At 42.1% G+C, this 26,847-nt stretch overlaps 3 protein-coding genes across 3 annotated transcripts; 2 read left to right on the top strand and 1 right to left on the bottom strand.

Moving 5' to 3' along the window:
* Nucleotides 1-212: 212 nt before the first annotated feature.
* LOC113006688 (protein CEBPZOS) lies at nucleotides 213-2,107 on the top strand. The gene is made up of 4 exons (XM_026142790.2): nucleotides 213-388; nucleotides 961-1,078; nucleotides 1,168-1,212; nucleotides 1,818-2,107. The coding sequence occupies exons 2-4, from the start codon at nucleotides 961-963 to the stop codon at nucleotides 1,898-1,900; spliced, it is 246 nt and encodes an 81-aa protein (XP_025998575.1). The 5' UTR covers nucleotides 213-388; the 3' UTR covers nucleotides 1,901-2,107.
* Nucleotides 2,108-3,578: 1,471 nt separating this feature from the next.
* Nucleotides 3,579-13,279, bottom strand: cebpz (CCAAT enhancer binding protein zeta). The gene is made up of 17 exons (XM_026142902.2): nucleotides 13,029-13,279; nucleotides 10,883-12,375; nucleotides 10,564-10,798; nucleotides 10,303-10,456; nucleotides 9,863-9,951; nucleotides 9,715-9,768; nucleotides 9,522-9,624; nucleotides 8,893-8,952; nucleotides 8,723-8,789; nucleotides 8,526-8,632; nucleotides 7,858-7,918; nucleotides 7,328-7,527; nucleotides 7,040-7,075; nucleotides 6,155-6,253; nucleotides 5,964-6,025; nucleotides 5,758-5,839; nucleotides 3,579-5,279 (listed from the first exon to the last, which is right to left on the bottom strand). The coding sequence occupies exons 1-17, from the start codon at nucleotides 13,212-13,214 to the stop codon at nucleotides 5,116-5,118; spliced, it is 3,252 nt and encodes a 1,083-aa protein (XP_025998687.1). The 5' UTR covers nucleotides 13,215-13,279; the 3' UTR covers nucleotides 3,579-5,115.
* Nucleotides 13,280-14,447: 1,168 nt separating this feature from the next.
* On the top strand, nucleotides 14,448-25,931 carry ndufaf7 (NADH:ubiquinone oxidoreductase complex assembly factor 7). Its single transcript, XM_080290112.1, has 10 exons — nucleotides 14,448-14,833; nucleotides 14,949-15,109; nucleotides 15,471-15,551; nucleotides 18,487-18,597; nucleotides 18,698-18,911; nucleotides 19,835-19,893; nucleotides 20,427-20,540; nucleotides 22,711-22,854; nucleotides 24,541-24,714; nucleotides 25,194-25,931. Exons 1-10 carry the CDS (start codon nucleotides 14,755-14,757, stop codon nucleotides 25,416-25,418), a joined length of 1,362 nt encoding a protein of 453 aa, XP_080146238.1. The 5' UTR covers nucleotides 14,448-14,754; the 3' UTR covers nucleotides 25,419-25,931.
* The last annotated feature ends 916 nt before the right edge of the window (nucleotides 25,932-26,847 follow it).

The following is a 26,847-nucleotide window of genomic DNA, read 5'->3' as shown; positions in this document are numbered from 1 at the left end:
GATTTGATGAAAAAAAATTAATAGAAAATAATTTAATAATTAGTCTTAATTCATTTATCAAATTACTATTTTATTGAATAAAAAAGAGAATTATCAAATGTAAAGGAGCCTCTTTTAGCCGTGTTATCACTAAAAGTCGCTGCCTTTCTATTTACGGTAAACAGCGGTTTTAATGGTTTTAATGAGGTAAGGACGCCAAAAAAAGTCGATATGTCCCTACCGAGCTTCCGTACCCCGGAAGCAGCGTGTTAGTAGTTTGCTGTGGTTGTTACAAGGGCAGAAGATTTGTTTTTGCAAGCAGTTTACTCTACTGATATAATTTATAGTGCTCTGATTTAGATTTAAAGCAGTTATTCATTTATCTCAAGTACCACAAATCTAATATAAGGTAAGTTCAGACTTAACAAAGGCGTTAAATAAAACGCCTTCAGTTCAAAACGAAGAAATAAGCGACCGTTTGCTAACATATTGATGTTTCCTGAGTGCCCGGCTTGTTGTGTCATGCTGTCATTAAACAAACGCGTTAAGGTTGAAAATCCAACTCGGATTTTTATTTTGGAAGAGTAGCAAACTATTTTCAAAATAAAGTTACAGCCTTTTTCTTCTGTCTGAATTTAATATAAAATATTGACGATCTGTTGTTTTTGTTATAGGTTTTAAATGTACAAAATTACATATAATCACAATAAAATAAGGTATTCTCATTCTAATCTAAAATATGTGCAGACATTATTTTAACTTTCACTGAAGAGCGAGGTCTGCTGTCTGTTATCTGTACTAGAGGTGCAGAGCTGAGTACCTCTGTGTAGCAGTGAAATAAAAATATTCTATCAGGAAAGTTAGATGCAGTGTAATGAATTAATGTGACCTTCATAATGGAGGCAAAATGAAAGAAGAGAACACGCTGTCTATCCCTGTCTTTGTAAATAAAGTTGTTTGTATTTGTTGGTCTCCCCTCAGATGTCTCCGAAACCTCTGGAGCCGCTGGCTAAGAAGCTCATGAAGGGCGTGATTGCTCTGGAGCTGCTGGGCGTCCTCGGGGCTTACGGTCTGTTTCACACAATGGACACCAGTCGAGGTATGAAATTATGATGTTAAATGGATCTGAAATAGGTCTGGCTTTATATCATCCTAAATTTCATGTTTTATATCCTGCACCACCTGCAGATTTCAGGAACACTATGAACAGGAGGTTCCCATCCATCCTAGAAGGTAAGAAGAATCTCCAGGTTCAAACTGGGGCTTAGCAGAAGGTGTTTTTCAACTCTAACATGGACACTGGCTTCTTTCATAATAGTAATTACTGTTTATATAGTGTGGTCCAGATTTAAAATCATTACTAAATTAGAAAATCAGAAACACACCTGCACAACGTATGAAAATAAAAATGTCAGAGCACAGATAACGTTGAAATGTACATACAACAGATGAAAATGAGGTCATATTTAAATCAATTAAAACCCAAGTTGGTGAAATAAATCAATTCATATGAAAATAAAAATGATTAGTGCAATTTCAGCAGAACAACAAAGTTTTTTTGAAGTTCATCTGAAGATACCAACATAGCACCAAATAAAGACAATATACATTAAATCAAGTAATGTGTAAAAGTATATTAGGTACACATTTACTGCAGAACAACCTGATTTTTTGAGCCATAAAATAAACAACATGTTTATAAACCTTCCTTCTGCTTTATGTGAACATCATATCATAATTTCTGTAAGTTAATCAGCTGCACAGCTCTGCTGCCAGTCTCTCAACCCACAAATTTCCAACACAACAAAATTAATTTTGTGACGTCCGCTTCCTCCCAGTTTACTACAAGTCCAACGAGTGGGCGGGGATCTACGGCATCCGAGAGAGAGACCAGGAGGCCTGGTCAGCCAAACAGGATTGAAGGTGTCCATCGACGTCATCGTCATTATCACGTGCAGCGCCTTGGCATCTGAGTCTGGAGCCTCCCGGCTGCTTCAGCACTGCACATTAGGAAAAAAGACATCACTTCCTGTAAAGACTCATCAGACCTCATTCATTTATACAGGAATTGTCTTTTCTCTGTGGAGAAGTTATTAAATGTGGCTGGTATCCAGCCCAGTCAAGGATATCCTGCCTTTGTTGTTATTTTTAAACACACATACTTTGTATATATTTGCTGCTGTATGAAGCAGCCAAACCCAAAAACCTCTTTTTTGTCTCACACTTGGTACCCAAGTACAATCTCAAGTGGGGGTGATGATATGGTAAATGGACTGGTTCTTATGTAGCGCTTTTCTACTCTATATGAGCAGTCAAAGCGCTTTATACAACTAATTCATTCACCCAATCACACAACCACTTTTTCTAACTGTTAAGTGCTTACTGTCTAACATTCATACACATTCACACTCTGATGGATGCATCGGAGAGCAACATGGGGTTAGTATCTTGCCTAAGGATATTTGGCATGCAGCCTGGGATCGAACCACCAACCTTCCAGTAGATGACCTGCTCTACCACCTGAGCTATAGCCACCCCCTTCCCCCTGACCTGACATCCTGGTTCCCTCTTGCGAGAGCATTTGTAGACACCCTGGTCGGGAGTCAAACCACTCACCTGAACTTCCAAAGGCGAGTGGTGTTACCACTATGCTATTGATCAATGGATATACATATATATGTAGAGGTGTGTGTGTGTATTCATGAACTTTCTTGATGTCCCTGTTACTCCCACTTTTTCTTTGCTGACCTTTAGCATTACATTCTTGCACTTCCTATTACTTTAGTTTGATATAATAGCTGTAAACTAACAACAGCCACAAGAGGTGTTATAGCTGTTGTACAAAATCAGTTAGTTTTTCTTTTTGTCTGTTGATAACATTAATTATATCATTACTGCTGTAAACTATCCATCCATCCATCCATTCGCTTCCGCTTATCCTTTTCAGGGTCGCGGGGGGCGCTGGAGCCTATCCCAGCTGTCATAGGGCGAGAGGCGGGGTACACCCTGGACAGGTCGCCAGTCTGTCGCAGGGCCAACACACAGGGACAGACAACCATTCGCACTCACTTTCATTCACACATTCACACCTAGTGACAATTTGGGTTATCCAATTAACCTATCCCCACAAGCTGCATGTCTTTGGACGGTGGGAGGAAGCCGGAGTACCCGGAGGGAGCCCACGCAAACACGGGGAGAACATGCAAACTCCACACAGAAAGACCCCGGCCTGATGTTGGAATTGAACTCAGGACCTTCTTGCTGTGCGGCAACAGTGATAACCACCGTGCTGCCTTGCTGTAAACTAATTTACAGCAATTTGTAAACTAATTTAAAATGACCACATTTATTGAGCAAGTGTACCTAATAATCTCCCATCAGTTCAGTTGCAAAATACTTTCTAGATGAATCATTTGGTCTATTAAAAGTTAGGAATTTGTGAAACAGCGACAGAAAATCAGAAAAATAGTATTGCTTGATATTAAATTACATTTAAAATGGTTTAATGTTAACTGCTATATTTGATCATTTTATCCATTCATCCATCTTCTTTTGCTTATTCAATTCAGGTTGCGGGCAGAAGCCGGAGCCTATCCCAGTTGATACTTAATAAGTTTTAATGGTTAATACCTCACCAACAAAAAACCTGAACCAATTTAAATTTGTAAATGTAAAACAACAAAACCTTGAAATGGTGCAGACCGTTCTACAAATGGCACATTATGATCAGTATGTTCAAACAGAAACAATCATTAAACCTGTAAACACACTGAACAGGATCATGAAACACTTAAATGTTTGTCTCACACAAACACAGGTTGTATGTGAATTGATTTGTTAAGACACAAGGAAATCTGCTGCTTATGTGTCAAACAGGCTCATCCCATGTCAGCTCAGATTTGCCTGAAAGAAAATTCTGACTTCTTAAAAGGAACGAATCATGAGATTTCTCAAAAATAACCAGCCTCCTGGTAGACACACCAGCAGTCTCAATTTGAAGTTCTTGAGGTTGTGCTTGAATTATCGCACTCATAGACTTCAGCCTCTCACAGCTGAGGATGAAGGTCGGGATGTTTTTACAGATCACTCTGAAATCCTTTTTTTGAGGGAGCACTTTAAAATTCCAATATCTAGAAAACTCCCAGAGCTTCAAATGTGTTAGAGTAAATATGAATGTGGAGCGTCAGCAGTGCAGCTCCAGTTAACGTAAAACGGGCGTTTGAAGTCCCTAAAATATTTAAATGTGTGATCTCCGACAGCGGATTTGGAGACTTGTAGAAACCACAGTAGATTTTATTTAGAGCTTCTCACATACAAGACACGGGATATTCTTGAAAACAGTCCGAAGGTGAAAAACAAACCAAGAAAACGGCACAGCGGCACACACCCTCTCATTGGCCAGAGAAATTTGGGCCATGAGGCTGGAACTAAAAACAAAGCAATATTTCCCTTCTCTACATAATTATGAGTTATATGTGAGAGAAGAGCGTAACAAATTTTGGATTTAATAAATTTACTTGGACTTTGTATATTGCGTCATACCTGGAAATATCACAGTGAACTTTTCCCCCAACATTTAAGCTTTAACGAGTGTAACGATTCACTTTTAGACTGTTTTAAGACAATTCTGTGTAAACAACATTGTGTGAGAAGCAAAAGTTTCTACAGGCTGTAGACATCTAAATATTTCAGCAACTTCAAGCATCCTTCATTCGTTCAGAGTCCATTTTCATAGAGGCACAGGACCAGATATTTACCTTAAAACACAAATGTTCCCTCAAAAACATCATGAAACAGCCCTGCTTTCATCCCATGAAGTATTCATTTATGCATTTTAAAACCAAAGTTTATTTTAAACATGATGGACTGAGATGGAATGATCCAGATGAGATTTGCAGCAAAATGTTCAGCACAAAGTCTTTGATTTTACAAAAAAATAAAACAAGCTAAATGTGGCTCCTCTTCACCAGCCCCCAGATTGAATCTGTAAACACCGTTTTATGTCCGCGTCCTCCCGCTTTACGATGAGACCGCTGAGTGTCCGGGAATCTACAGCGTCCGGGAGACAGACGAGGAAGGCGTGGTCACCGAAGGTGTCCCTCAGCTTTAGGCCAACATCTTCAGCATCCTCGTCATCTACTTCCTCTTCTTCTTGCTCCCAAACGTCCCGCTTCCCGTCCTGGCTTGGCCGAACCCCATCTTCTTCTTGTTGAACGTGGTCTTCTTCTTGCGCAGCGTCTTGGCGTCACGGCCGTGGATCCAGTCGTCGCGCTGAGCTTCCCACTTCAGCTGCTTCAGACCTGCACACAGGAAGTGTTAGAAAAGAAAACACATTTGGTTTATCTGTGCAGCGCAGCTGAGTGGGACTGACAGCACTTTCACTGTGTGGAGAAGTTATGAAACGTGAGACACCGGCCTTCATCTCGTCTGTTTGTTTTTAACCCTGTTATAACCTGAAACAGCCTCAGCATCCTTCAGCTCTCACATGTCAGTCTGAATGTAATCATTCTTAGTTTCAAGGTCCATTAAATGACATCACTGTAATAACAGAGATGGCTGTTGGGTCAATATAAGGAATAAAACTAACTTACTAATGAACATTTTAGTTATACAGAACATTTCAGGTGCTGTAATTATAATAGAAACCATAACGATGACCTAGAGGTCATATTTTTAAAAGGCATCGCAGCACAAAATCCTATCCTCAGCCTTCAGGTGGCCACTGGGCTTGCTCCTGCAGTAGTATGAGCTGTTCAAGGTGAAGCTCTGTGATCTCACCTGCTTTGTCTCTATTGGCCATGGCGTTCAGCCCGATGTTGTCAAACTTGGAGCCGGCATTCTCGTCCAGCAGGCAGCCAAACTGACAAAAATAAATAAAATAAAATAAAAAAAGAACAATAATGATGTTATAAGACCTTTGAAATATTTATGATTCCATAATCCTGTTGTGCTTGTTTCCATGAATTCTCTGAAGTCAAACTGACCTCTTCAGCAGAAGCAAACATGGCTGCATCTTTCTTTTCCTTCTTCTTCTTCTGTTTGGAACCTGAAACATTGAACAGTGATCAATAAAATAACCTCCGGAGTCGCTGACTGAGTTTTCTATACACAGCCAAAACAAACTGACACATTAAATTATGTTAATAATTCTTTGAGCTACAGATCCAGCATTAACCTAAAGATCCGGAGAAGTCGAGTTCCTCGGAGGATTTTCTCTTTCCCTTCTTGGTCTGTGGGGTGATGTCTGGAGCTTCCATCTCATCGTCTTCTGAATCTATACAGTGGAAAAGGTTTTTCCCAGTTTCAATATTACATTTGAAAAGAATTATTTTCTCTCATATCTTCTGTTCCAGTGATGGACGTTCATATTCAACACGGCCCAAGTTCAAATAAGGAGCTTAGTACGTGCACAGCTAATCCTTTCAGCCTCAGACTGCTCTAAACACTCAGTTTCACACTGATTTTCCTCCTCCTGGATCTTTATGATGTCACAAAGAGCAAATATTCTGAATATGGCCATCACAGGAATAAACGCCCCACTGACAAGTCTTCTGTGAGGGGCAGCCAATGAGGAGGAGCTATAACTGCTCATTTCAGACAGAGCATGGACTCAGTATAAGATAGGGAAGGATTATTCTGAAATGTGAATCATGCAAAGCTGCTCTACAAGAGTCCAAGAATGAAAATAAGGAGCTGAAAATAAGCAGAATAATTCCACATTAGCAGAAGGATAAATTCCAGCCATCTTTCATAATTTAGCATAGAACCCCAAATTTTGCATTCATTTATTAAATGTTTTTAAGTTAACTGTAAGATATTATATTTTAATTAGGTGCTGCTTTAACAGATGAGTTGACTGAATTTATTAATCTGTATTTTTATAATGATTAAACTTCACTGGTTCCAGAACCTTAAATGTAAATGTTTAGTAGTTTTCTTTGAATTATGGGGTGCTCGTCTAAAATAGGCTTACAGATTATTGGCTCAGATATCCCATGATGCACTGTGTTCCCTCTTCAGTATGTAAAAAACAGTGGTTAGGATTTCTAAAGGTACTGACCTCCAAATGCAGCATCTTCATCCTCCAGCTCAGGAACTGAAAGAAGAGGAGAAGGATCAGGTGTCTGTAAGAGCTCAGGTCGATTCTGTCCTTTAACTCATAACAGCGTGGACTTGAATATATGAACATCAATATAATCTCAAGTCAAATAATGACAAAAAAGACATTTATACAGGCAGAAAAAAATAAAGGTATTGGTGTATTAATTTAAAAACAGAGAATATTGAACTGGCACTCGAAACAAAGCTGGATTAAAATAAGTTTTCGTACTTTGTCATATTTTTTTACCTTCATCATCATCATCACCCTCTTCGTCTCCATCAGGGTCCATGAACATCCCTCCTTCTTCCTCCAGTTCGTCTCCGAAGTCTTCCTCGTCCATGCTGCCCAGAGACACCTCCTCATCGTCCAGGTCGTCCATGTCCGAGTTGTCCACGTCCGACTCAGAGTCGTCTCCTGATTTCTTATCTTTTTTACTCTTTACATTACTGACAGAAAAACAAAAAACGTTGTGAGGAAGAGGATGGTTCAGTCAGTGTGTAAAAGTCTTTAAAGTCTTTATTTGTTTTTTTAAAACAAAACCAAAATCGTGTTTGAGTCTCACAGCCAATCAGATTATTCTGTTTTTAAGACTAAATAAATACCAACATAATGCTCTTCCTAGTATTTCCTGTATTTGCTTTCCCATGTGTAGCAACAGTAATACAGAAATAAATAAAACAATAATACTGTAAACAGAAGGAAAATAAATTTAAGAATGACAAAGTAAATCAATAAATGAATGGAAATAAAACCCAAGAGTAAACCTGAAAACTCACCCTGCAAAGTCCAGATTATCACTGCCGAGGTCGGTAAAGTACGAATCACCTTCAAAGGTGTCTGCCAAAAAACAAACAAACAATTACTCAGCCAGAGAACTTTAAGTTATACTACAAGCAAAGGAGGAAGAACAGGAGGAGCACAGCCAGCCTCCGGTGGGCTGCTTGTCCTTTAGCGGGAACCCTGTCACAGCCCAGAGCCGAGCATTCCCCCGCGAACACCAGAACCGGCAGGTCGACCACTAACGGCCTGGTCTCTTCACGGATGAGAGCAGGTTGACACTGAGCACACGTGCCAAATGTTTAACTGTTGAAGGGCAGCAGCAAACAGCACCTCAGACTGGCCAGGAGTTCACCGATTCCTCATCAGGAAGATCCTCCCATCATCAGGATCACGCCCAGGTGTTATCAGGCACGTGTGGGCCAAACTCACAGTGAGCCAAACTACACTCAGACTGGATCAGCCTGCGATTTAAATTTTTACCTTTTATTTGAAATATAAAAGATTTTAAATGCAGTTCTGTTTACGTCGAAATGTCAGTGTTTTATGTAATCCGTGTTTATAAATTTAACTGTACAAGTGTCTCGACTGAAGCCATTAACCAAGGATCTGTGATGTTTTCATGAGGAGATACTGAGCATTAAATTAGAGACGATGGTTTATTTACCAAGAAGTTTCTCAAACTCATCATCGTCCACATCCTCCAGGCTCTCGTCGTCATCGTCACCTCGTGGCCGGCGTTGCTGCTTCTCCTGCTGTCGTTTCTTGAAGAAGCTGACGAATGAAACAAAGAAACAAAACTCATTAAACAGAATACAATCAAAAAACAGTGGAAATATGTCAGGTGACTTTGCTGGGACGCACCGATGGAAGAAGATCTCATCAACAGGAACCTGACTTTCTTCTTTGGACAGAAACTCTGCGCTGTTCACTGACACACACAAATAATTTAAAGGATCCACACTTCATCTGACATCAGAGCAGGTGAAGGAAAAAAAACAAACATAGAAAGTGTGAAATTTGTTTAAAGTTACCTGGTAGCAAGCTGACAGGTAATCTGTGTTTGGGCTTCATCACAGCAGCGTCGGTGTTTTCTAAAGAATAAAAAATATTAAAAAAACGAAAGTTTACACTTAAAATTATTAATATTAGTTCATTAAAGCCGTCAATAAACTGTCACAATGTGTGAAGTCAGCGTGATTAAATCTGTTTTGAGCCGAGACAGCAATGAAACCACAGACTAATAATAACAACTCTTCAGGATGTTTTTTATCGTTTTCCATCTTTCTGAGTTTGAATTTTTTTATTTTTCTGTCGTTTTTAGCTTGTAAAGACTTATTTAGATTGTCTTTACCGTCCACTGTCTCTTGTTTCTCTGCAGGTTGCTGCTGTTTTGCAGCTTTGTGCGTTTTTTGTATTTTATTTCATCCCCTCTTCATTGTTTTTGTTCCTCTTTTAAGTCCGTTTGTTTTAATCATCCTTTCTTTTTTGAATTATTTGAACTATTTATTGAACTATTTCACAAATGTGAACATTTGACACCAGTTTTCGTCATTTTCCCATCTACATGTGATCATTTTGTATCCATCTGTGTTTATGTTGCATCATTTTTGATCCATTTTACAAAATGCATCCAATAGAATTCGGTGCTTGTTTGTCTTACGTTCTGCTTTGAGCTGTTTGGGGTTTCTGAAGACAAATCGATCGAGGAAGCGGATGAGGGTGAAGTCCTGCAGAGGGTCCCCAGAGTACTGGATGAAGTCTCCCTGTGGAAATAAAATCATATCAAACATTAACAGCAACAATCATGACGACTACAGAGCTCCTGAGCATGTGGAAAGGGGCGGGGCTTTTACCTGCAGAATGGTTTTTGCAAACAGCGACACTGACGGATGGAAGTGCAGAGCGAGCTGCAGAGAACATCAGACATTAGGTTATACACAGCAGCTTGTGAACACAAGCTCTGGTTACGAACTTTGTGTTTATTAGGACAGATTTTTTTACCTTCTGCAGCTCCCATAAAGTCGAGCGATCTGCACCGCAGAATAACGGGTTTCTGTGCAGCGGGTCGTAGCTCTGAACACTCTTCATTCCTAAAAGAAAACAGGACGGAGAAACAAACATGATGAAGCTCGTCTTCTTATTTACTGTCCTGCTTTATTTTAATCAGCCAGGTGCAACAAACACACAAAATTAGCTGGAATAGAGAGATTACAACATGATCTAAAAGTTTTTCCTGATTCAGGCAAATAAAAAAAATCTGCAATTAGTTTCATGAAGCTAAAACAAAACAACTAGCTATTAAACAATAGCCTCCCAGGAAGACAGTGGGTGGAAATGGTGGAAAGTACCAGGGGCACTGGCGGTTATGTTAGATTAAACCCATCCTTCAACAACAGTTTTCAAACAGAGAACGTCAGCACTAATCTTTGCGTTTCACAGACCTTCCAGGTTCTGGTGATGTACCCATGATGCTGCAGGTTTGACCTCCTCTGCCTCTGTGTTTGTTTGTTCCTCTAGTTTGTCAGCATCCACGAATCGCTCCTCTTCATCATCATCATCTGCAGCGAGGTCTTTGAACGCCTCCTCTTCCTCATTCTGAATGAAGCCATAATTCAAAAGTTTAAAGCAGTTCATCTTTGAGAGCATTTTTGTCCAAAAGGAAAATCTAAAGCATCAGTTTTACACCCTCTGAGATTTCTTACCCCCTCCGCCTCCTGCAGCAGTATCTTCAGGCCCGGTTTGGCCCTCATGACCTCCGACACCAAGAAGAGCGCCCCACAGGCGAAGCTGGCGCTCTGCTCGGCGCTGATCTGCAGCAGCCGTTTGACAAAGGCTTTGACTCGCCTCAGCGCCACGTCAGCCTTCATGGATTTGTACAGCAGGTTCAGGAACATGTTCGGGCGGGAGGACGACGACAGCCCGGGGTCCAGCAGCTTCCTGCAACACAGGTGGAGAAAGTAAACACCTGAATGTTGTCTGTTTAGAGCCCACAAACAAGCTGCCAGGCAAGGTTTTCCTTACCTGTACAGAGCCACATAGTACCGGTCCGAGATGCTCTGCTGGGAGTCCATCACCTGGAACAGCAGCATGAGCGCCTGCACGGCTGTGTTGAACTTCACCAGATGAACCACTTTGAAGAGTGTGTCCATCTGCTCTCTCACTTTGTCGTCCCCGGTGCTGGTGTAGGGATACGCCCTGTTCACGCCCGCCAACAGCGCACTCAGCATCTTCGACTCAATGTCCTTCTTTTTGACGCAGGCACGGAAGAAGGAGAAGTAGATGGTGATGAGCTTGGCGGCGAGCCCGTCCTCGTCGTGGCTCAGGATCACCTGGCTGAGGAAGCACACGGCGTAGTACTGCGCCTTCGGGCTGATGTTGGGTCGGAACAGGAGCCGCTCCACCTCGCAGCACACCACCCCTTTCATGTTGGGGTGTTTGTGCAGCAGTGTCTCCAGCAGGTACGATGCCTTTGCCGCCGTCTTGTACTCGGGGTCTCCAAGCTTGTTTACCACTTGGGTGAGCAGCGCCTTCTCTTGTTCTGGACGGCTGCACAGCAGCTCATGAGCAGTGGCTAACGCCTTTGCCTTGGTGGCAGGCACTGTGTCGTGAGCCACCGAGTCCAGTGCCACCACAAACTCAGCCACGTGGTGCTTCAGCTGGTGCTCAAAGTACCAGAGGATGAGGCGGCGGTCGCGGGCGTCGCGGTTGCCGCTGGCCTTCTCCTCAAGCTGGTCGAACGGGTGCTGGGCAAAGGTGCGGAGCTTCCTGTCCCCGGGCAGCAGGTTGGACAGCAGCAGCTCTCGCAGCGTGTCCATTGCCATCAGACCCATCCGCCGACTGCCCTTCTTCTTCACCATGGTGACTAGGTTCTCCACGTGCTCCAGCATGTGCACCGGAGCGTCCTGAATCAGAACCGTCATGGCTGCCATTCTGTCCGCCAGCACGCCAGAGGAGACAACTGTCTTCATCCAGGCCGAGTTGGCGCCTTTCTGCAAGCTCTTCTTGGTCTTGTAGAGGGTCACCTCAGCCTCGAACAGCTGCTGAGCGAGCGTCTTGTACTGCGAGACCAGGGCAGCATCCTGTGGCGCCGACGAGCCCTCTTCTGTGTAATCCAGCTCGAACCACTTACCACCAGGTTTGATCAGCAGCACCTGCCGTGGCTGGAACTCAAACACTGTCTGGCTCTGCTTCGCCTTTTTTGCCGCCGATACCCGCGCCTCTTTTGTCTTCTTCTGCTTCTGATCGACGACGTTGGGCTGAGTGTCAGGTGCCGTCTCCTCTGCTTTCTCCACTTTGACCTTTTTAGCTTTCTTCTCGCCAGCAGCTGTGGCAGCCGTGGCGGCTTCACCCTCAGGCTTGTCCGGAATGGTTTGCTGCGTCGCGTATGCCCGGATGCCCAGCTTGGTGATGAATGACTCCAGCTCGCCCTCCTCCAGGTCATCTATCGCTCCTTTCATGCCGCCATCAACGAGCTCGTTGGAGTCTTCGAGGCCGGCGAGGAGGATATAGTCGGCCTAAAGACGTAGAGAAGAACCACAAAGAAAAGATTAAAAATATGTGACAAAGAATTCTGATTAACATTTGTGTATAAATTGTATTTAAATGTTTACTTTATTTGATACGTTTTTATTTATTTATGTAAATAATACCATGGAAGCATGGATCCATCCTGAGTGTATAACAACTGTTCAGCCAGCGGTCTAATGGTGTGGGGATATTTACTTGGCACACTTTGTGTCCCTTAGTACCAACTGAGCATTGTTAAAACACCACAGCCTTCCTGGTTACTTGAACATGACACTGAGTTCACTGTACTCAAATGGCCTCCAAAAGGATCAGAGCTCAATACAGGAGAGCACCAACAAGAGATCCGCATCATGGATGAGCAGCAGCTGTCTGATACGATCACGTCATTAAGGACCAAAATCTCCTAGGAATGTTTCGAGCGTCTTGTTGAATCTATGAAGAAATAAGGCAGCTCTGAAAGCAAAAGTGGATCCAACCCAGTAACAGCAAAGTGTACCTAATAAACTGTCCGGGGACTGTGCTTTTACGTCACATAAACTTTCGTGTCAGTTCAGAAAACTATAAAAACAAACCGACCTTCACAAGTTAAAACGCTCCCTGACTCTGTGAGTGTTGGCCCTGTTTCACCAGGTAAATTCACCTTAGTTCCTCCGAGCCGTAAAACCTCCTCCAGACTGAGCTCCTCTTCCTCTCTCTCCTCCTCTTTCGTATTCTTCTCTTCACCTTCATCCTTCTCTCCGCCGCTGTTTTTCGCCTCCGGCTCGTTTTCTTCGGCCTCAAATGTCACTTTTTTGGACTTTTTACGTTGCTTGTTTTTCGCTGCCATGCTGTTTGCAGCGTGAGGAAAACTGACCCGGATGTTGAACGAAACGTTTCCGGTGCACGGTTACCAGCTCTCATAGTGGGGTGCTATCAGAATTCAACTCAGAATCCATTTATTGTCACTAAACATCAAATGAGAACCAGCTCCCTGGTAGCAGAATTTAGAATAAAGACTAATTTATAAAAATCTTAAAATGTAATTATACAAATGTACAAGGTCATTATGTGTTAGCCAATATTTTTCACATTTGTGAACAATAAGAAGCCCGAATTGACTATTGGGAGGCTGTAATTGACGTAATGTAGTTTTTACACTGGTAACATCAATTAGTTGCATTATTACGGAAGAAACCTTTAAAATGTGACAATTTTCAGGCAAGTTCTGGTCTCCCAGAGAAGCATCCCTTCTAAGTTCGTTTACGGACCTTTATTTGAAATGAACCTCAGATATAAGATATAAAACAGACAGCGTCGGTTTTTATTTTTATATTTTTGTAGTCATATATGACTGAGGTGTGATGTCGATACTTGGCCAAAGATTTTTGGCGGCATTTCCGGCCAATATGGCAACACGCACGCTTTACTTTTTTTTTTTTAGATTGATTCGTTACATAAAAACAAATAAATCTAAATGATATGTTTTACACAAATAACTAAGGTAAATTATGTTGATGAGCACGCTAAAAAAATATTAAATCAAATATTAAAAACGAGTCCCCTACGTAACCGTCTGTCCTCCAATCACAGCGTTTGTTGTCCGTCTGAAGCGTCAAGATGCTGTTTTAAAACACGATATCAAAGGAAATGGAGAAAGATCTTTCAAAATAAAATGTCAATGACTATTAATGGGAAAGAATCCATTTATTGAAAGCTACTTTCCACAATGGACTTAAAAAAATCTAACGGGACACTGAAGGGCAGGTGTTGGCTTAATGTGCTCTGGAATAAACAGAGACAAATTCACAGAGACTGAAGATTAAGAAAGAAGAAAGATGTATCGCTGTGGTTTTCATGTCGTGCAGAATGTATCAAGTTTATAGGCATGAAACATAATTCAGATACATTAGAAAGATGTAGGCCGATTTATACTATTACTGTATCATTTCTTTATTGTTTTATTGCTGCTTTGGGTTTTCGTACAATAATTTATATTTACTGTATATCTTTAATCACTCGTTGAGATTCATTTTCTTTAAGTTTTATTTTGACACTTAACCGGATGGTATCTCTATTACTGCGACGAGCTTAGCGTTAGCATGTGTTGCTTTAACGCTTTTGCACGGGGACGGTGCAGCGTTTGACCTGCGGTAACTTACACACGGATATCCATAAACGCATTCAGACGTTTTTATCTTGTGTACCAGGAGATGAAACGTCGCCTCCGACGGCAGGTTTCTGTTGTTTTTGTATCCTTAAAAACAACAGAAACCTCGTAGTTGAAGCTAACCGGCTAGCCGCTGTGCTGTCAAAGAGCAGAGAGTCCCTCCATGTGGTTAAAGTAATATCCAGTAATGAGGTGGTTCTGTTCTTTCCTGTGAAGCAGAATGAGGGCTCTTCTCTGTGTTAAAGCACAGCAGCTGCTCAGCAGAGGTTTTATCCACCCTGTCAGGCCGGCAGCAGCAGGTGAGAGGTCAATCCAGATAATAAATTCAAATTCAATTAATAGTTTATTAGTGTAGATAAACATGGGGACGGTATGAGATTTTAAATGTATGAATTGAATGTTTCTGTGTGACAGTGCGATGGCAAGCAGCCCCTTCCAAACTCTTCTGCAGCTCTGCACCTGATGGAAACAACAAACCACCCTCCATGCTGCGCCACCTGACCTCTAAAATAAAAGCCACGGGGCCGATCCCTGTGGCAGAGTACATGAGGGAGGTGCTCACCAACCCTGTGACGGTACAGAATGATTAACTCCACCTTAAGTGTGTGCCAGAGTACCACTTGCAGGTCATGGATCAGAATTCAAAAGCAAAGCTTTTGTTCACTTTTGAATCCTCTGACTTTACTATAACAAATTTAAATAACCCTTATTTCTGTCTTTCTGGGCCTTAGTTCAGTCTCTCAGGTCATCCTCTGTCTGTAACAAACTTAAACTCAAATTATGAACACCCAGACCTCACAGTGACTCCTGTGGTCTGAACTCTCTGGGGCTTTGTGGTAACCACCAATCCAATGATAGTGTTAGCATGTAAAAGCAGCTGCTGGTTTTCCTGTTTTTAGTGAGTATCTTTTCCTTGTTTGTTTTCCCCCTTCTCAGGGTTATTATGTGAGGAACAACATGCTGGGACCTGAAGGAGATTTCATCACTTCACCAGAAATCAGCCAGATCTTTGGAGAGGTGAGGCTGGAAAAACCCCTCAAACTTTCAGTTTCATTCCACATGATGTTTCCACTCAGCCGGCCTCTGATATACACTGTTCACATCAGGTAAACGTGTCTTTGATCGGCCTTCGTCGGTCATTTTACTGTTAGCGGTTGACACATACTTCATCAATAGTAAATATTAGGGGTGCAGCGATATTCGTATCGATATTGAACCGTTCGATACAGTGCTTTCGGTTCGGTACGCATATGTATCGAACAATACAACATTTGTAATTTATTTTATAAATTTTCCTTCTGACGATGCTGTCTGTGTTGAGCGCTCAGTGAATCTGTGTTCGACTACTCCGCCTAGGCTGCACTGTCGAGCGCAGATCCACTGAGCGCTCAACACAGACAGCATAGTCAGAAGGAAGAGCGCAGGGCAAGCTAGCGAGACAGAAGTTAAGCTCTACTTGCAACAGGCAAATTGAACCTCATTCAGATCTGGCGTTTGGAATTATTTTGGTTTTCATGTGACGTATGACCCTGAAGGTAAGCGAGTCATGGACTAAAGTAAAACAGTATGTTGGATGTGCCATGCAATGCTCAATTACATTGGTGTGAACTAGTGTGTTAGCGCAGTTAGCTCGTTAACGTGTTGGCCGTCTAGCCCCATGCACGGAGCGATCGGCGGTAGCTCGTTAACGGAGATTTGCCATGTTGTGGCGTTAAGGTCATTTCAACGAGATTAACCTGAAAGCACTAGTGGGAACACAACGAATATGACTGCACATTTACGCCGACATCATCCTAGTGCAAAGACAAGTGGAAGCAGACAAAAAAAAGCAAGCATGCTACTAACTTTAGCCGAGTCATTTAGACAGCTGTTAGCACATGATTCTCCTTATGCTGCTGAGAATATAGCCCAGAAGAAGCGGATAGTATAGCTTTTATTTTGGAAAGAGCCATTTCTCTGTAATAAACTCTCTTTTCCAAAGATGAGTGATTCCTCAATCAGATACAGGGCTTGCAATATCGCTAGCCCGACGTCCCGGAGCTAGCGATTTTTTTCAGTCGGGCTACCAAAATCTATCTCTTCCCTGCCCGTCGGGCTATTGTAGGAAAAATATATGTCAATGCTTTTGCATTCTTTCAGAAATGTAGCTGGGTAATTATGTCATTGGCATCGGTGAGCCACTGTCAATATGTGACATATTGAAGTCGCGTTTGAATTTGCGCTTGTTTTTTTGCTTTCACTTTGCAATCATGCGAACTGTGTATAGAGAGCGACAGCACTGATCTGTGAGTGATGATAATTTGTGCACCAATTCCTCTGACATCGTCTTATTAATCGTTAGCTTACTATGCAAACATGACGCAGCAAGCTTAAACATGTGAGAGGTTGATCGCGCAGAGAATCGCTGAGCTTATGTGAGTGCGTGTGTAAAAGCATTTCAGTTCTGCTGAGCCAAATAAGACAGGTCAGGGTGAAGAAGTGACAGCCAAAGAAAAGCTTACCACAAAACGGAGAAGTTATGACAAATCAGACTATAAGGCAAAAAGAAAGTGCAGCTTTATGGTTTCATGGACAAAAGAATTTCTGTGGCTGCAATATGACGAGCTAAATAACCAGGGCTGCACATAAGTGGTCCGCAGGTGCGCATTCGCTGTCAAAATAAAAAACACGCACAAGGGTTAGGGTTAAATTTAAAAACTGTACTTTTGAGTTAAAATATATATTTATAATTTCAATAAATGACAAATTAAAAATGCATGAACATTTTTTTGTATCGAAAAAATATCGAACCGTGACACCAAAGTATCGAACCGAACCGAATCGTGAATTTTGTGTATCGTTGCACCCCTAGTAAATATGTTCCAAAATATTTTCAATTAAAAATTAAAATAGGCCCATTAAAAATTATTATTAATTGGTTTTCAGTTGTTGTGCGTGCTGGGGAGAATAACAGGATGGTCCTGTGTCATAGATATCATGATATGATGCTTTTATATCATGTAAAAAAAAAATTATAGCGGTATTTGCAAGTATGGTATAAAATGACGCAGCCCTGTTCTCACGGCACGTGGGATCAGCTTCTAGGTCAAATGCTGATAGATGACGATAAATTCCTGCTTCATTGGTGCTCCGATCGTGTCAGAGCTGGTCACAGTTTGTGGGCTTCTGCTTGTCCTCTTGCTTTTTGAGGAATGAACAAAACTAAAAACGTACTTAAAAAACGAGATCTTCCAGCAATCCAGGAGTCACACGGAAAAAGTGATGCCTCAGAGGCTCAAAGAGTTTGGAACTGAGATTGTGGCTTCAAACACCTATGGTCGGTCAATGCATTTTCTTAGCACAGAGGCTAAGTGAATACAGTTTGTGAATACAGACTTTCAGTATGAATGCATATGATGACTATGAATGTATAATAAAATACATACATACTTTATTTTAAAAAAAATTTGGCTCCTACCGAAAAGATAAATCACAGGCAGTGTGGTTTTAAAGAAGTTTTTTTGTGAGTTTTCCTTTGTTTAAACCCTGGAATACGATAAGTATGATGTGATCAGGACAAGAAGACAGATGAGTAAGACACCTTACAGTGAGGGCTTTTGTGTTTTTTCATGCTGCTTGAAATCAGTGTTCATGTGCAGTAAAAAAAAAGTTCCTTTTGCATAAAGTTCAGCTGTTTAATGTCACAGACCTGGTGATCCAGGTATGAAGCTCTCTGCACCGTGTTGTGTCTGTATTGTGCTGTTGCACTGTTTGTTTGCCATTTTCACACACTTGCACTTTATGCGGTCCTGTCTCTACTGTTATGTGTAGCACCATGGTCTTCACTGTGTACTGTACTGCTACATATGGTGGAAATGACTTGACTTTCCTTGAAAGCAGCACGTTTAGATTCAGTAAGATAAGAAAACTTTGTGCTTCTCCTGCTGGTTCAAACATGTTTGGTCTCCTCCAGCTGATCGGAGTGTGGATCATCAGTGAGTGGATGGGAGCTGGTCAACCCAAACAGCTGCAGCTGGTTGAGCTCGGACCTGGAAAAGGATCGCTGGCGAGTGACGTCATCAGAGTACGTCAGCCAGGCTTAACGCTTTTCTATGAAAGACTAAAGATTTCACCCCAAAGTGGAAACATCTGTGTCATCAAGTTGCAATTTTTTCTCTCTTCAGGTGTTCAGTCAGTTGCAGTCGGTGCTGGGCGGGGCCTCTGTGTCGCTGCACCTGGTCGAGGTGAGTCCGGCTCTGAGTCTGCTTCAGGCTCAGAATCTGACGGGAAACCGCAGCCAGGAGGCAGACGCAGAAGATGATCTGGTTTACCGTCGCGGAGAAACTGAAGCAGGGCTACCGGTGTCGTGGTACCGCCGGTTAGACGATGTCCCGACAGGTACACCGGAGCAGAAAGCAGGCTGTGGTCGTACTGGTTTATATGGAACAACTCCATGCCACAAAATTAGAGAACCTGAAGATGTTAGCAGGGTGTTTCCTGGTTAAAGTAAGCACATAAGCACAGTTAGTCCATCTATAGTTTAGGAGTTTGTGTAAAAATGACAAATACCTGAAACTGGTTACCAAAGTCATTGTTTTGTTTTATGAGTGTTTTGGCCATAGACATTTTATGTTTTGAAGCCAGATTTGACAAATGAGGTACACTGCACACTCATCAAACATACCCTACTTTAACATCAACACTAAATTAGACTGTTAATCACACATTAAACCTCGTGTTTTATTCAGTAAGACTTTACTAACACCGAGTCCATAAGGTCATTAGGAAAGCCTCTGCTTGTGCTTCAAATGAAAAGTTGGGTCATTACCTCAGAAATATCTTTACAATAAGAAGCCATTCTGCTACCAGAGGAGTCGCCCTCTGGTGGACAATAAAAAAAATGCAGGTTTGAGGAAGTGTTCCCTGTTTTTATATACAGTTTATGGTTTTGACAGTGAGTATTTTCAGTGCTGAATTGATCTGAGGACATCAGGCTTCAGGCTGATACTGTTACTGTTTCCATTTGAGTTCTTTATGTGTTCGCTTTTAATCTCTATTAAAATATGTTTTTTCACTTCCGGCGCCCCCCGTGCGTGGCAGCCTGTTACAGCAGCTCCACTCATTCTGCGCTTCCTTCTTATCTCCTCTTTACTTTCTCGTAATTTTTTGTAACTAAAGTTTTAGCAGTTAGATTATGTAATTATGGGCTACCGTTTTGTGCTAGTCTTGGTTGTCTTTCTCTGTTTTTATTTAACAAATTTCCCACGTGTGGGACTAATAAAGGTTATCTTATCTTCATTGAGTTTTTCCTCTTCTTCCAGGATTTAGTATCTTTGTCGCTCATGAGTTCTTTGACGCCCTGCCAATTCACAAATTCCAGGTGAGATTTAAAAACACAGTGTGTGAAATATTTATGTAGCAATAAAGCTTTTTCTTTACTGTCATATTAGTCCTTAAAGTCCTCTGTATACTGTGGTCTTGCATTGCATTTGACTACACTGTCATGATTGTTCCTACCACCAGATGGCACCAAATCAAAACACAAGAAGTCCATAAAACTGTGTTTAACGGCTGTATTTGGTGAAAGATAGGCTGTTTATGTGATAGGTTATTTGTGTAATTTAGCAGCAACTGTTCTTTGATTAATTTTTCCGTATCTGAGTTTTAGCAAAGTGAAAATTGGTGAATCTTTGTGTTAACAAGAAAAACCTGTAGCGAAGTCATTATGCTCTGCTTTAAGTTTAAATAAAACCATATGAAAAACAGATTTCATGTCTTGTGCAAAGGTTTCTGAGTGGCTGTTCCTCTGATGTTTGCTGTTGACGCCTGCAGCGCCCTCATAATAAGAACGCCTTTCAGCTGTTTTGTCCACAGAGGCCCATCTAAACATGTCCGTTTCTCTGTTTGGGGCAGAGGACGGAGAAAGGCTGGAGGGAGGTGTTGGTGGACATCGACCCAGAGAAGCCGGACACGCTGAGGTTTGTCGTGGCGCCGGCTCCGACCCTGGCCTCGACGTCGCTCGTGCAGGTCAGTAAATGTAGAGCTTCTGTGTCCAGGAAAGCAAAGCACACATTTATTAACATCTGCTTTTTACAGTTTCCAAATAAAATCTACACTCCTTTATGGTTACCACATCACAGTTTATTAAGGCCTCTCTGGTTCTTGAAACCAGATAAAGTGGCTCATTGTTTGAATTTTAAAAGTTCAGATGACCTCAAAGAGAAATGAATCCCGCCTTTTATTAAGACCCGCTTCTGCCGAGGAAGACGATGACAGTAATAATGATGATGATGTCAGACCTTTGGCAGGATGTTCAAAGTGTCTGAGCTGAGCTGGAGAGGCCAAATCAAGCAGGCTGTGGATGTATAGATGGCATAAATGTGGGCAATAAAAAACCAGATGAGGGCTGTAAAACAAACCTCAGAGAGTCTGTCTGAAGAGTCAATTTCCACAACGTTTAAAAGACTGAAGGACATCAGTTTTTAAAGTGGGTGAAAAAAATGCTTTGTAAGTTCAGATAAACCTCCAAGGATATAAAAGTCTGGATGTTTGGATTAAAGGGGAATTGTTTCTCCTTTGCACTGTGGAAAATATAAACACTTAAGTAGATGTAGTTTTGGAACAGTTTGAAGTCATGTGCTGGCTGTTGAGGTGATGAGATTTCTGGCCAGTGGTCTGAATGTCGAAGTGAAGAAATTTCAGAAAGTGCAGGTAAACTGCAGGAGTAATCGTGACTCTTAAGGGAGTATTACTGCTGGAAATGTTCTACAGGACTAGAACTACCCTCCTGAAGGTTCCATTGGTACTTTTGATGGATGCAGCTATCCCGGGTAGGAAGATGTCGAGGACCTTTAGTTGTAAGGCTCTTTTCTTCACTGTGTTAATCAGGTGTGGGGAACTCCAGGCCTCAAGGACCAGTGTCCTGCAGATTTTAGATCTCACCCTGGGTCAACACACCTGAATCAAATGATTAGTTCATTACCAGGCCTCTGGAGAACTTCAAGACATGTTGAGGAGGTCGTTTAGCCATTTGAATCAGCTGGGACACATCTAAAACCTGCAGGACACCGGCACTCGAGGCCTGGAGTTCCCCCACCCGTGGTGTAAATGGTGCGAAAGGTCCTGGTAGTCGTGATGCTCCACGTGGAGGTTGCATAAAATGTGACATATGAAGATCACTAATCTTTGTGCCAGGACCTGACTGACCATCCAACGAACACTAACGTTGTTTCGATGAGTTTACAGTAACCAGACATTTTGTTTGTCCGGGTCAGGAGGTGTAGCGGGTTCGTCAGTCTTTATTTCCTCATTATGGGGCGTCACCCATGCTTGAATGCTGGCTGGTTTGATTGCAACCTGGGAACGATGTCTTGGTTTGCCTTCACAATAGGTGCACATCCCTGTGGGTGGCAAGGGGCTTGGTTCAGCCTTCATGGTGTCATAGCTATGATTATGAATACAAACTGATGAAGCTCATCTGTCGCAGATACAGTCCCCTTAAGATGGTTTGAGGGATCTGCAAGGCAACAGAAAGGAAGAAAAAAATGTCTGTTTACTATTTCTGGCTGATTAACTGACTATAAAAGAAGGGCGTGGCCATCGTAATCTCACCGATTTTTGAAACTCTGTTTCAGCCAGTGTTATTTCTGCGTCTGTAGTGAAGATTCACCTTTTAAATGATCCTTTTCTTGCCTTAAATGATGGATAACTGTACCTGAGGGTTGTTTATGAGGTATCATGGAAAATGTAGGAAGACAAAATGAGAAATTAAGTTCAGCTTTTTTTTAAACAGGAGACGAACTGCTGAATTGAACTCTCCTCACTTGTTCCGATCAAGTTTATCACACTGCATTTGTTTATGGACTGTTTGAAAAAGGGAAAATGTTCAGAGTTCAACAAGACGTCTGTAAGTGTCATTTGTTCCAGTCAAAGAAAAATGAACGCTAAATAAAGCAGAAAAGAAAACATCACATTTGAGAAGCTCGAACTTGAGGAAATTTCAGCTTTTTGATTAATAAATAATTCCAAAAGATGTCCAGTCCACCTTTAAAAGGTGGAAACCTGACCTGTGTGTGTTTACAGTCCAGCCATGTTTTTGTCTCCAGCAGAGATGATAGAGTGAAGCAATGTACTATTAAGTTAGTGTGTGTGTGTGTGTGTGTGTGTGTGTGTGTGTGTGTGTGTGTGTGTGTGTCAGGCAGATGAAAAGCGGGATCATGTGGAAGTGTCTGCAGAGGGCGGGGTCATTGTGCAGCAGCTGGCCCGGCGCATCATAGAGGACGGCGGTGCGGCGCTGATCATCGACTATGGCCACAATGGAACCAAGACGGACACGTTCAGAGTACGACACACGCATCAAGCCCGTCTGCTAAAGCTTCCTGTGTCACATATGTTCAAAGTCAGCCAGATAAAAACGTCCAAGTCTGCATATTGTAAAAAATCCTCAGTTACTGCGATGGATTGTGCCAGCGTGAAATGGAACTGTGGGGCACATGTAGGCATCGTACAGTGGGGCGTGTGTGGGGCACGTAGGGCAGCCCTCACCTAGGGTCTGGGCGTACGGTGGGTGGGTGGGTTGGTACACTGCGGGTCCCACTGTGGGCAGCACACAGTGCAGATGTGCCCTACATGTGCAGCTACTGAGTCCCACAGTGAGCAGGGTGGGTCTGCCCACTGTGACCCCACCTGGGCCTCAAGGAGGGATTTTTGGGATGTCATTCACGCTAGTTATAAAATTACTGATACCTGCGAATACAACAGAATGGTAAGACTTATTTTTCTTTCATGTTTGGTAGTTTTTATCCAACTACGCCTAACAACAAGAGGGACTGGCCATAGACTGTACACAAAAGATGGAGGTTACCACCATTTCTAGCTATGTTAGCACGCTTTATCATAAACTGTACAGCTGATACAGATACCTGCTAATTAGTGCTAATTAACATACTAATATCATCCAAGAATTTCATCTTTCAACACAGGTAACCTCGAGAGAGGAAGCAGTCTGCCAGAGTGACCACGCCCCTAACTTTAAGCATTTATGGAGTATAAATGTGAATGAACTGGGAAAAAATCTCCCCTATACAGTTCTTTTGAAGGGTGAAGCTTTCCAGAAGCCAAAACAGTTTTTTTTGTAGCAGGCTGTAAACATGTTGGACGTTTTTGTGTATGGGAACTGACTCGTTTTTCAAGACAGCCTCAAGTGGACATTAGAGGAACTGCAGTTTTTGTGCACTTAAATGTTGTAGCCTCAGAAGCTGCTGCTAGGCTGCAACCAAAGATTTTTGTTAATAAACTGAATGCTTTAGTGTTTAAACTGAATTAGTAAGTATGAGTATGCAGTTAATCAACTAATAAACAATCATTTCAGGAATAAAGGTTTAGAGCAGCTCAACGGACCTGCTTATTTTACACAACAGTGGTAAAAACAGGTTGACTTTAATGCAGTCTCTAATACTTCCATCAGTATTTTAGGACCTCATGCACACATTTTGATAGGAACAATTCAGAGTTGGATGTATGTTGAGTCTTTAATTTGTCGTTTTTATTGATCACATACAGTGCACTCCGTGTGTCCTCCAGCTGTCGTGCTTTGTAATTCTTTTGTCTTCGTGAGGACCAGTTTGAGGTTTAGACCTTCATGTGAGCATGTTTTGTTCAGCTCTAGTGGAAGGAAGCAGCTGTAGGAAGCAGAAAGGCTCCTGTGCGTCAGGCAGGGGGAAACCAGGGTCAACCGGCCCGTCGCTCCTCTTCCTCAATTCTTCTTCTGAGGTTGCTAAGATTTCACAGCTTTTTTTTTTTTTTTTTTTTTTACTGGGTTAGAATCGTTTTAGGTGGTTAGAAATAGGTTTAGTTTTAAACCTTTTATTCATGCTGTACTTCTTAAACATCCCCTCATGTAGTTTGAAGGAAAAACTGTGTAAGAAGCCGCTACTTAGCTCAAATTTGCTACTGCCACTGTAAATAAGGTTTTGCGTTGAACCCATCATAGGTTTGCTCATCATTTTGCTCCTTTGCTGTTGGTCAGGGTTTTAAAGGTCACCAGCTTCATGACGTCCTCGCCTCCCCTGGCTCTGCCGACCTCACCGCAGACGTGGATTTCAACTATCTGCGGAGGATGGCGGGAGGAGGCGTGGCCTGTCTGGGCCCCGTCACTCAGAATACGTTCCTGAAGAACATGGGTATTGACACCAGGATGCAGGTGAGTCTTCATCACTGACAGATGCCAATAAAAACAATCAGCATGATTTCTTTTAGTGTCATTTCCTCATTTGGTGGAAATCCAACATCAAAGAGTGTGACTCACTGCTCCTTTTTCTTAGTTTCAGGTTAAAATTTGAATACACAGACCTAGGGTGCATTCCCACCAGGTTTATGCAAAAGTTCATTCACGAGTTTAAAAATATTACAACCTCTGCAGAAAAATGCTGTGCAGGGAAAAACTTTCAGCAGACATATTGTCGCCATTTCTGGGCAGGTGAAGCTGTTAGTTCAGTGAAACTTACTTTGTGACAGAACTAAAAAAATGAGCACAAAGAAAAGTAAAACATCGTATGATTGTAAGATGATCCAAAAACATTTTAGTGTTTCTGAGTGACACGCTGTGGCCCACAGTTAGAAAACCAGGATATCAGACACACAGTATGCCCCGAGGCTTTAACCCCCAGTTGTTCTCCACAGATTCTGCTGAGGAACTGCAGCGACCCGTCCACCAGGAAGCAGCTTATCAGCAGCTACAACATGCTGACCAACCCCGCCAAGATGGGCGAGCGCTTCCATTTCTTCAGCCTGCTGCACCCCAGTCGCCTTGCCAAGCCCCAGAAACCACAGGGGCTGAAGCTTGAGAAGAAGAAGAGCCCGGCACCGCTGCCTGTGGCCGGATTCACCGAGCTCAAGTTCGCCTGAAAGAGACGACTTTGAAATTTTGGCTGCCGGGTCAGTAGTGAGTGTAAACAACTACACTGTCCCAAACTTCTTGAACTGACTGCACCACAAAGCAAACAAAGAGATTTACAGAGCTAAAAACGAGCAGACAGCTGCTTCATCACTTCCTTTAAGCCTGTGTGAAATCCAAAATGGGTGAGTCATTAATTAGATTCACTCCTGTAGAGTCATTATAAAGGAGGAAACTATCCAAAAAGGCCAAAACTGTTCTTTTGTAGCTGTAAACATGTTTGTTTCTGCTGTAAAGTTGAACTTTTTAATATGGAAGTCTATGGGGCCTTTTGGAGAAAGCCTCAAGTGGACATTAGAGGAACTGCAGTTTTTGGCACTTTAACTTGGGGAGTGTGAGAGTTTGGACATTACGAAATGTCTGTTGGTTTAAAAGATCATGTTCTGATGTGTTTTAACAAATATTTAAGGAAAACACATTTTGTAGTTTTATGACCTATAAATAAAAATTTCAAAACATTAAAACATTCGTGGACTGTTCTTGTCAGATTATGGACACCAGACACTGAATGACTGGATTAAACTGTGCAGCACTTCGGGTCATAGGTCATCTGACGTAGGAGGATCTCGTTCCATTGGTCAGCCGGCTGCCATCCTGCACATCTTGAAGCAGTTAGCTGAGCTCACTGTTGTGCAGCAGCCATTCACAACGAGCCCATCGCTCCTCCGGTAGAAATTAAAAGATTCGGTTACATGTGGTGGCGGTGGGGTCGCTGCTGCCAAAACAAGCAGCGGCCCTCCAGATGAGCGGCGATCGGGTTCAGGACTGGTAATTAAATGATCATTTCCAAACATCCTGCAGATCGCTATCAGCTTTTCCTCTGATTCATGGTGTCCCTCGCTGGAGAGTCTGACTAGTACATTTGGAAGGGATTGCATGATTTCATTAAACCTGTTTTGAGCGAAGACGTTTGAAACGTTTATCACCTTGAATCTGCCACCGGCATCCGAAATTTTAGAAACACTTGTGCTTTTTAAATCCTTGAGATTGGAACAATTCACAATAGATACATCAGACTTTGTGTGTAGCTTAAACAGTCCACCCCAAATTCAAATTCATGCTACATCCAACCAAAATATGTATGTACACGTTGCCCAATTTTAGGGGGAACTTGTTCAGAAAAGACCTGCCTTCGATTCAGTGCAGTGGTTATTTAGAATTATTAAAATAGTAATTGAAAATTGAAAACAAAAACAAAAAAGTAGCAGCAGTAATGTGTATTGATCCAAAACTGATCCGTTCCTCAAGAAATCCACAAACCTCACTGCGAGCAGTTTATAAAAGATCTACACTGAAGATCTACAACCTTCATTAATATTTGTTCCACAGAACATTATTTAACTGAAACAAGTTAAAAATAAATGAATAAAATAAAGATTT

The sequence above is a fragment of the Astatotilapia calliptera genome, chromosome 15 (assembly GCF_964374335.1).
Source record: "Astatotilapia calliptera chromosome 15, fAstCal68.1, whole genome shotgun sequence".
Taxonomy (NCBI): Eukaryota; Metazoa; Chordata; class Actinopteri; order Cichliformes; family Cichlidae; genus Astatotilapia; species Astatotilapia calliptera.
This window is presented reverse-complemented; position numbering and strand designations above follow the sequence as displayed.

What these genes read in the sequence shown, in the direction of transcription:
- ndufaf7 (XM_080290112.1), top strand. Translation starts at nt 14,755, where the DNA reads ATGAGGGCTCTTCTCTGTGTTAAAGCACAGCAGCTGCTCAGCAGAGGT. An exon ending in GTTAGACGATGTCCCGACAG is followed by an intron (nt 18,912 to 19,834) that starts GTACACCGGAGC and finishes CTCTTCTTCCAG; the next exon opens with GATTTAGTATCTTTGTCGCT. An exon ending in CCAAGACGGACACGTTCAGA is followed by an intron (nt 22,855 to 24,540) that starts GTACGACACACG and finishes GCTGTTGGTCAG; the next exon opens with GGTTTTAAAGGTCACCAGCT.
- cebpz (XM_026142902.2), bottom strand. Translation starts at nt 13,214, where the DNA reads ATGGCAGCGAAAAACAAGCAACGTAAAAAGTCCAAAAAAGTGACATTT. An exon ending in TACGGCTCGGAGGAACTAAG is followed by an intron (nt 12,376 to 13,028) that starts GTGAATTTACCT and finishes CTACGTCTTTAG; the next exon opens with GCCGACTATATCCTCCTCGC. An exon ending in GGCCAATAGAGACAAAGCAG is followed by an intron (nt 5,280 to 5,757) that starts GTGAGATCACAG and finishes TCCTGTGTGCAG; the next exon opens with GTCTGAAGCAGCTGAAGTGG.
- LOC113006688 (XM_026142790.2), top strand. Translation starts at nt 961, where the DNA reads ATGTCTCCGAAACCTCTGGAGCCGCTGGCTAAGAAGCTCATGAAGGGC. An exon ending in CACAATGGACACCAGTCGAG is followed by an intron (nt 1,079 to 1,167) that starts GTATGAAATTAT and finishes CACCACCTGCAG; the next exon opens with ATTTCAGGAACACTATGAAC. An exon ending in GTTCCCATCCATCCTAGAAG is followed by an intron (nt 1,213 to 1,817) that starts GTAAGAAGAATC and finishes GCTTCCTCCCAG; the next exon opens with TTTACTACAAGTCCAACGAG.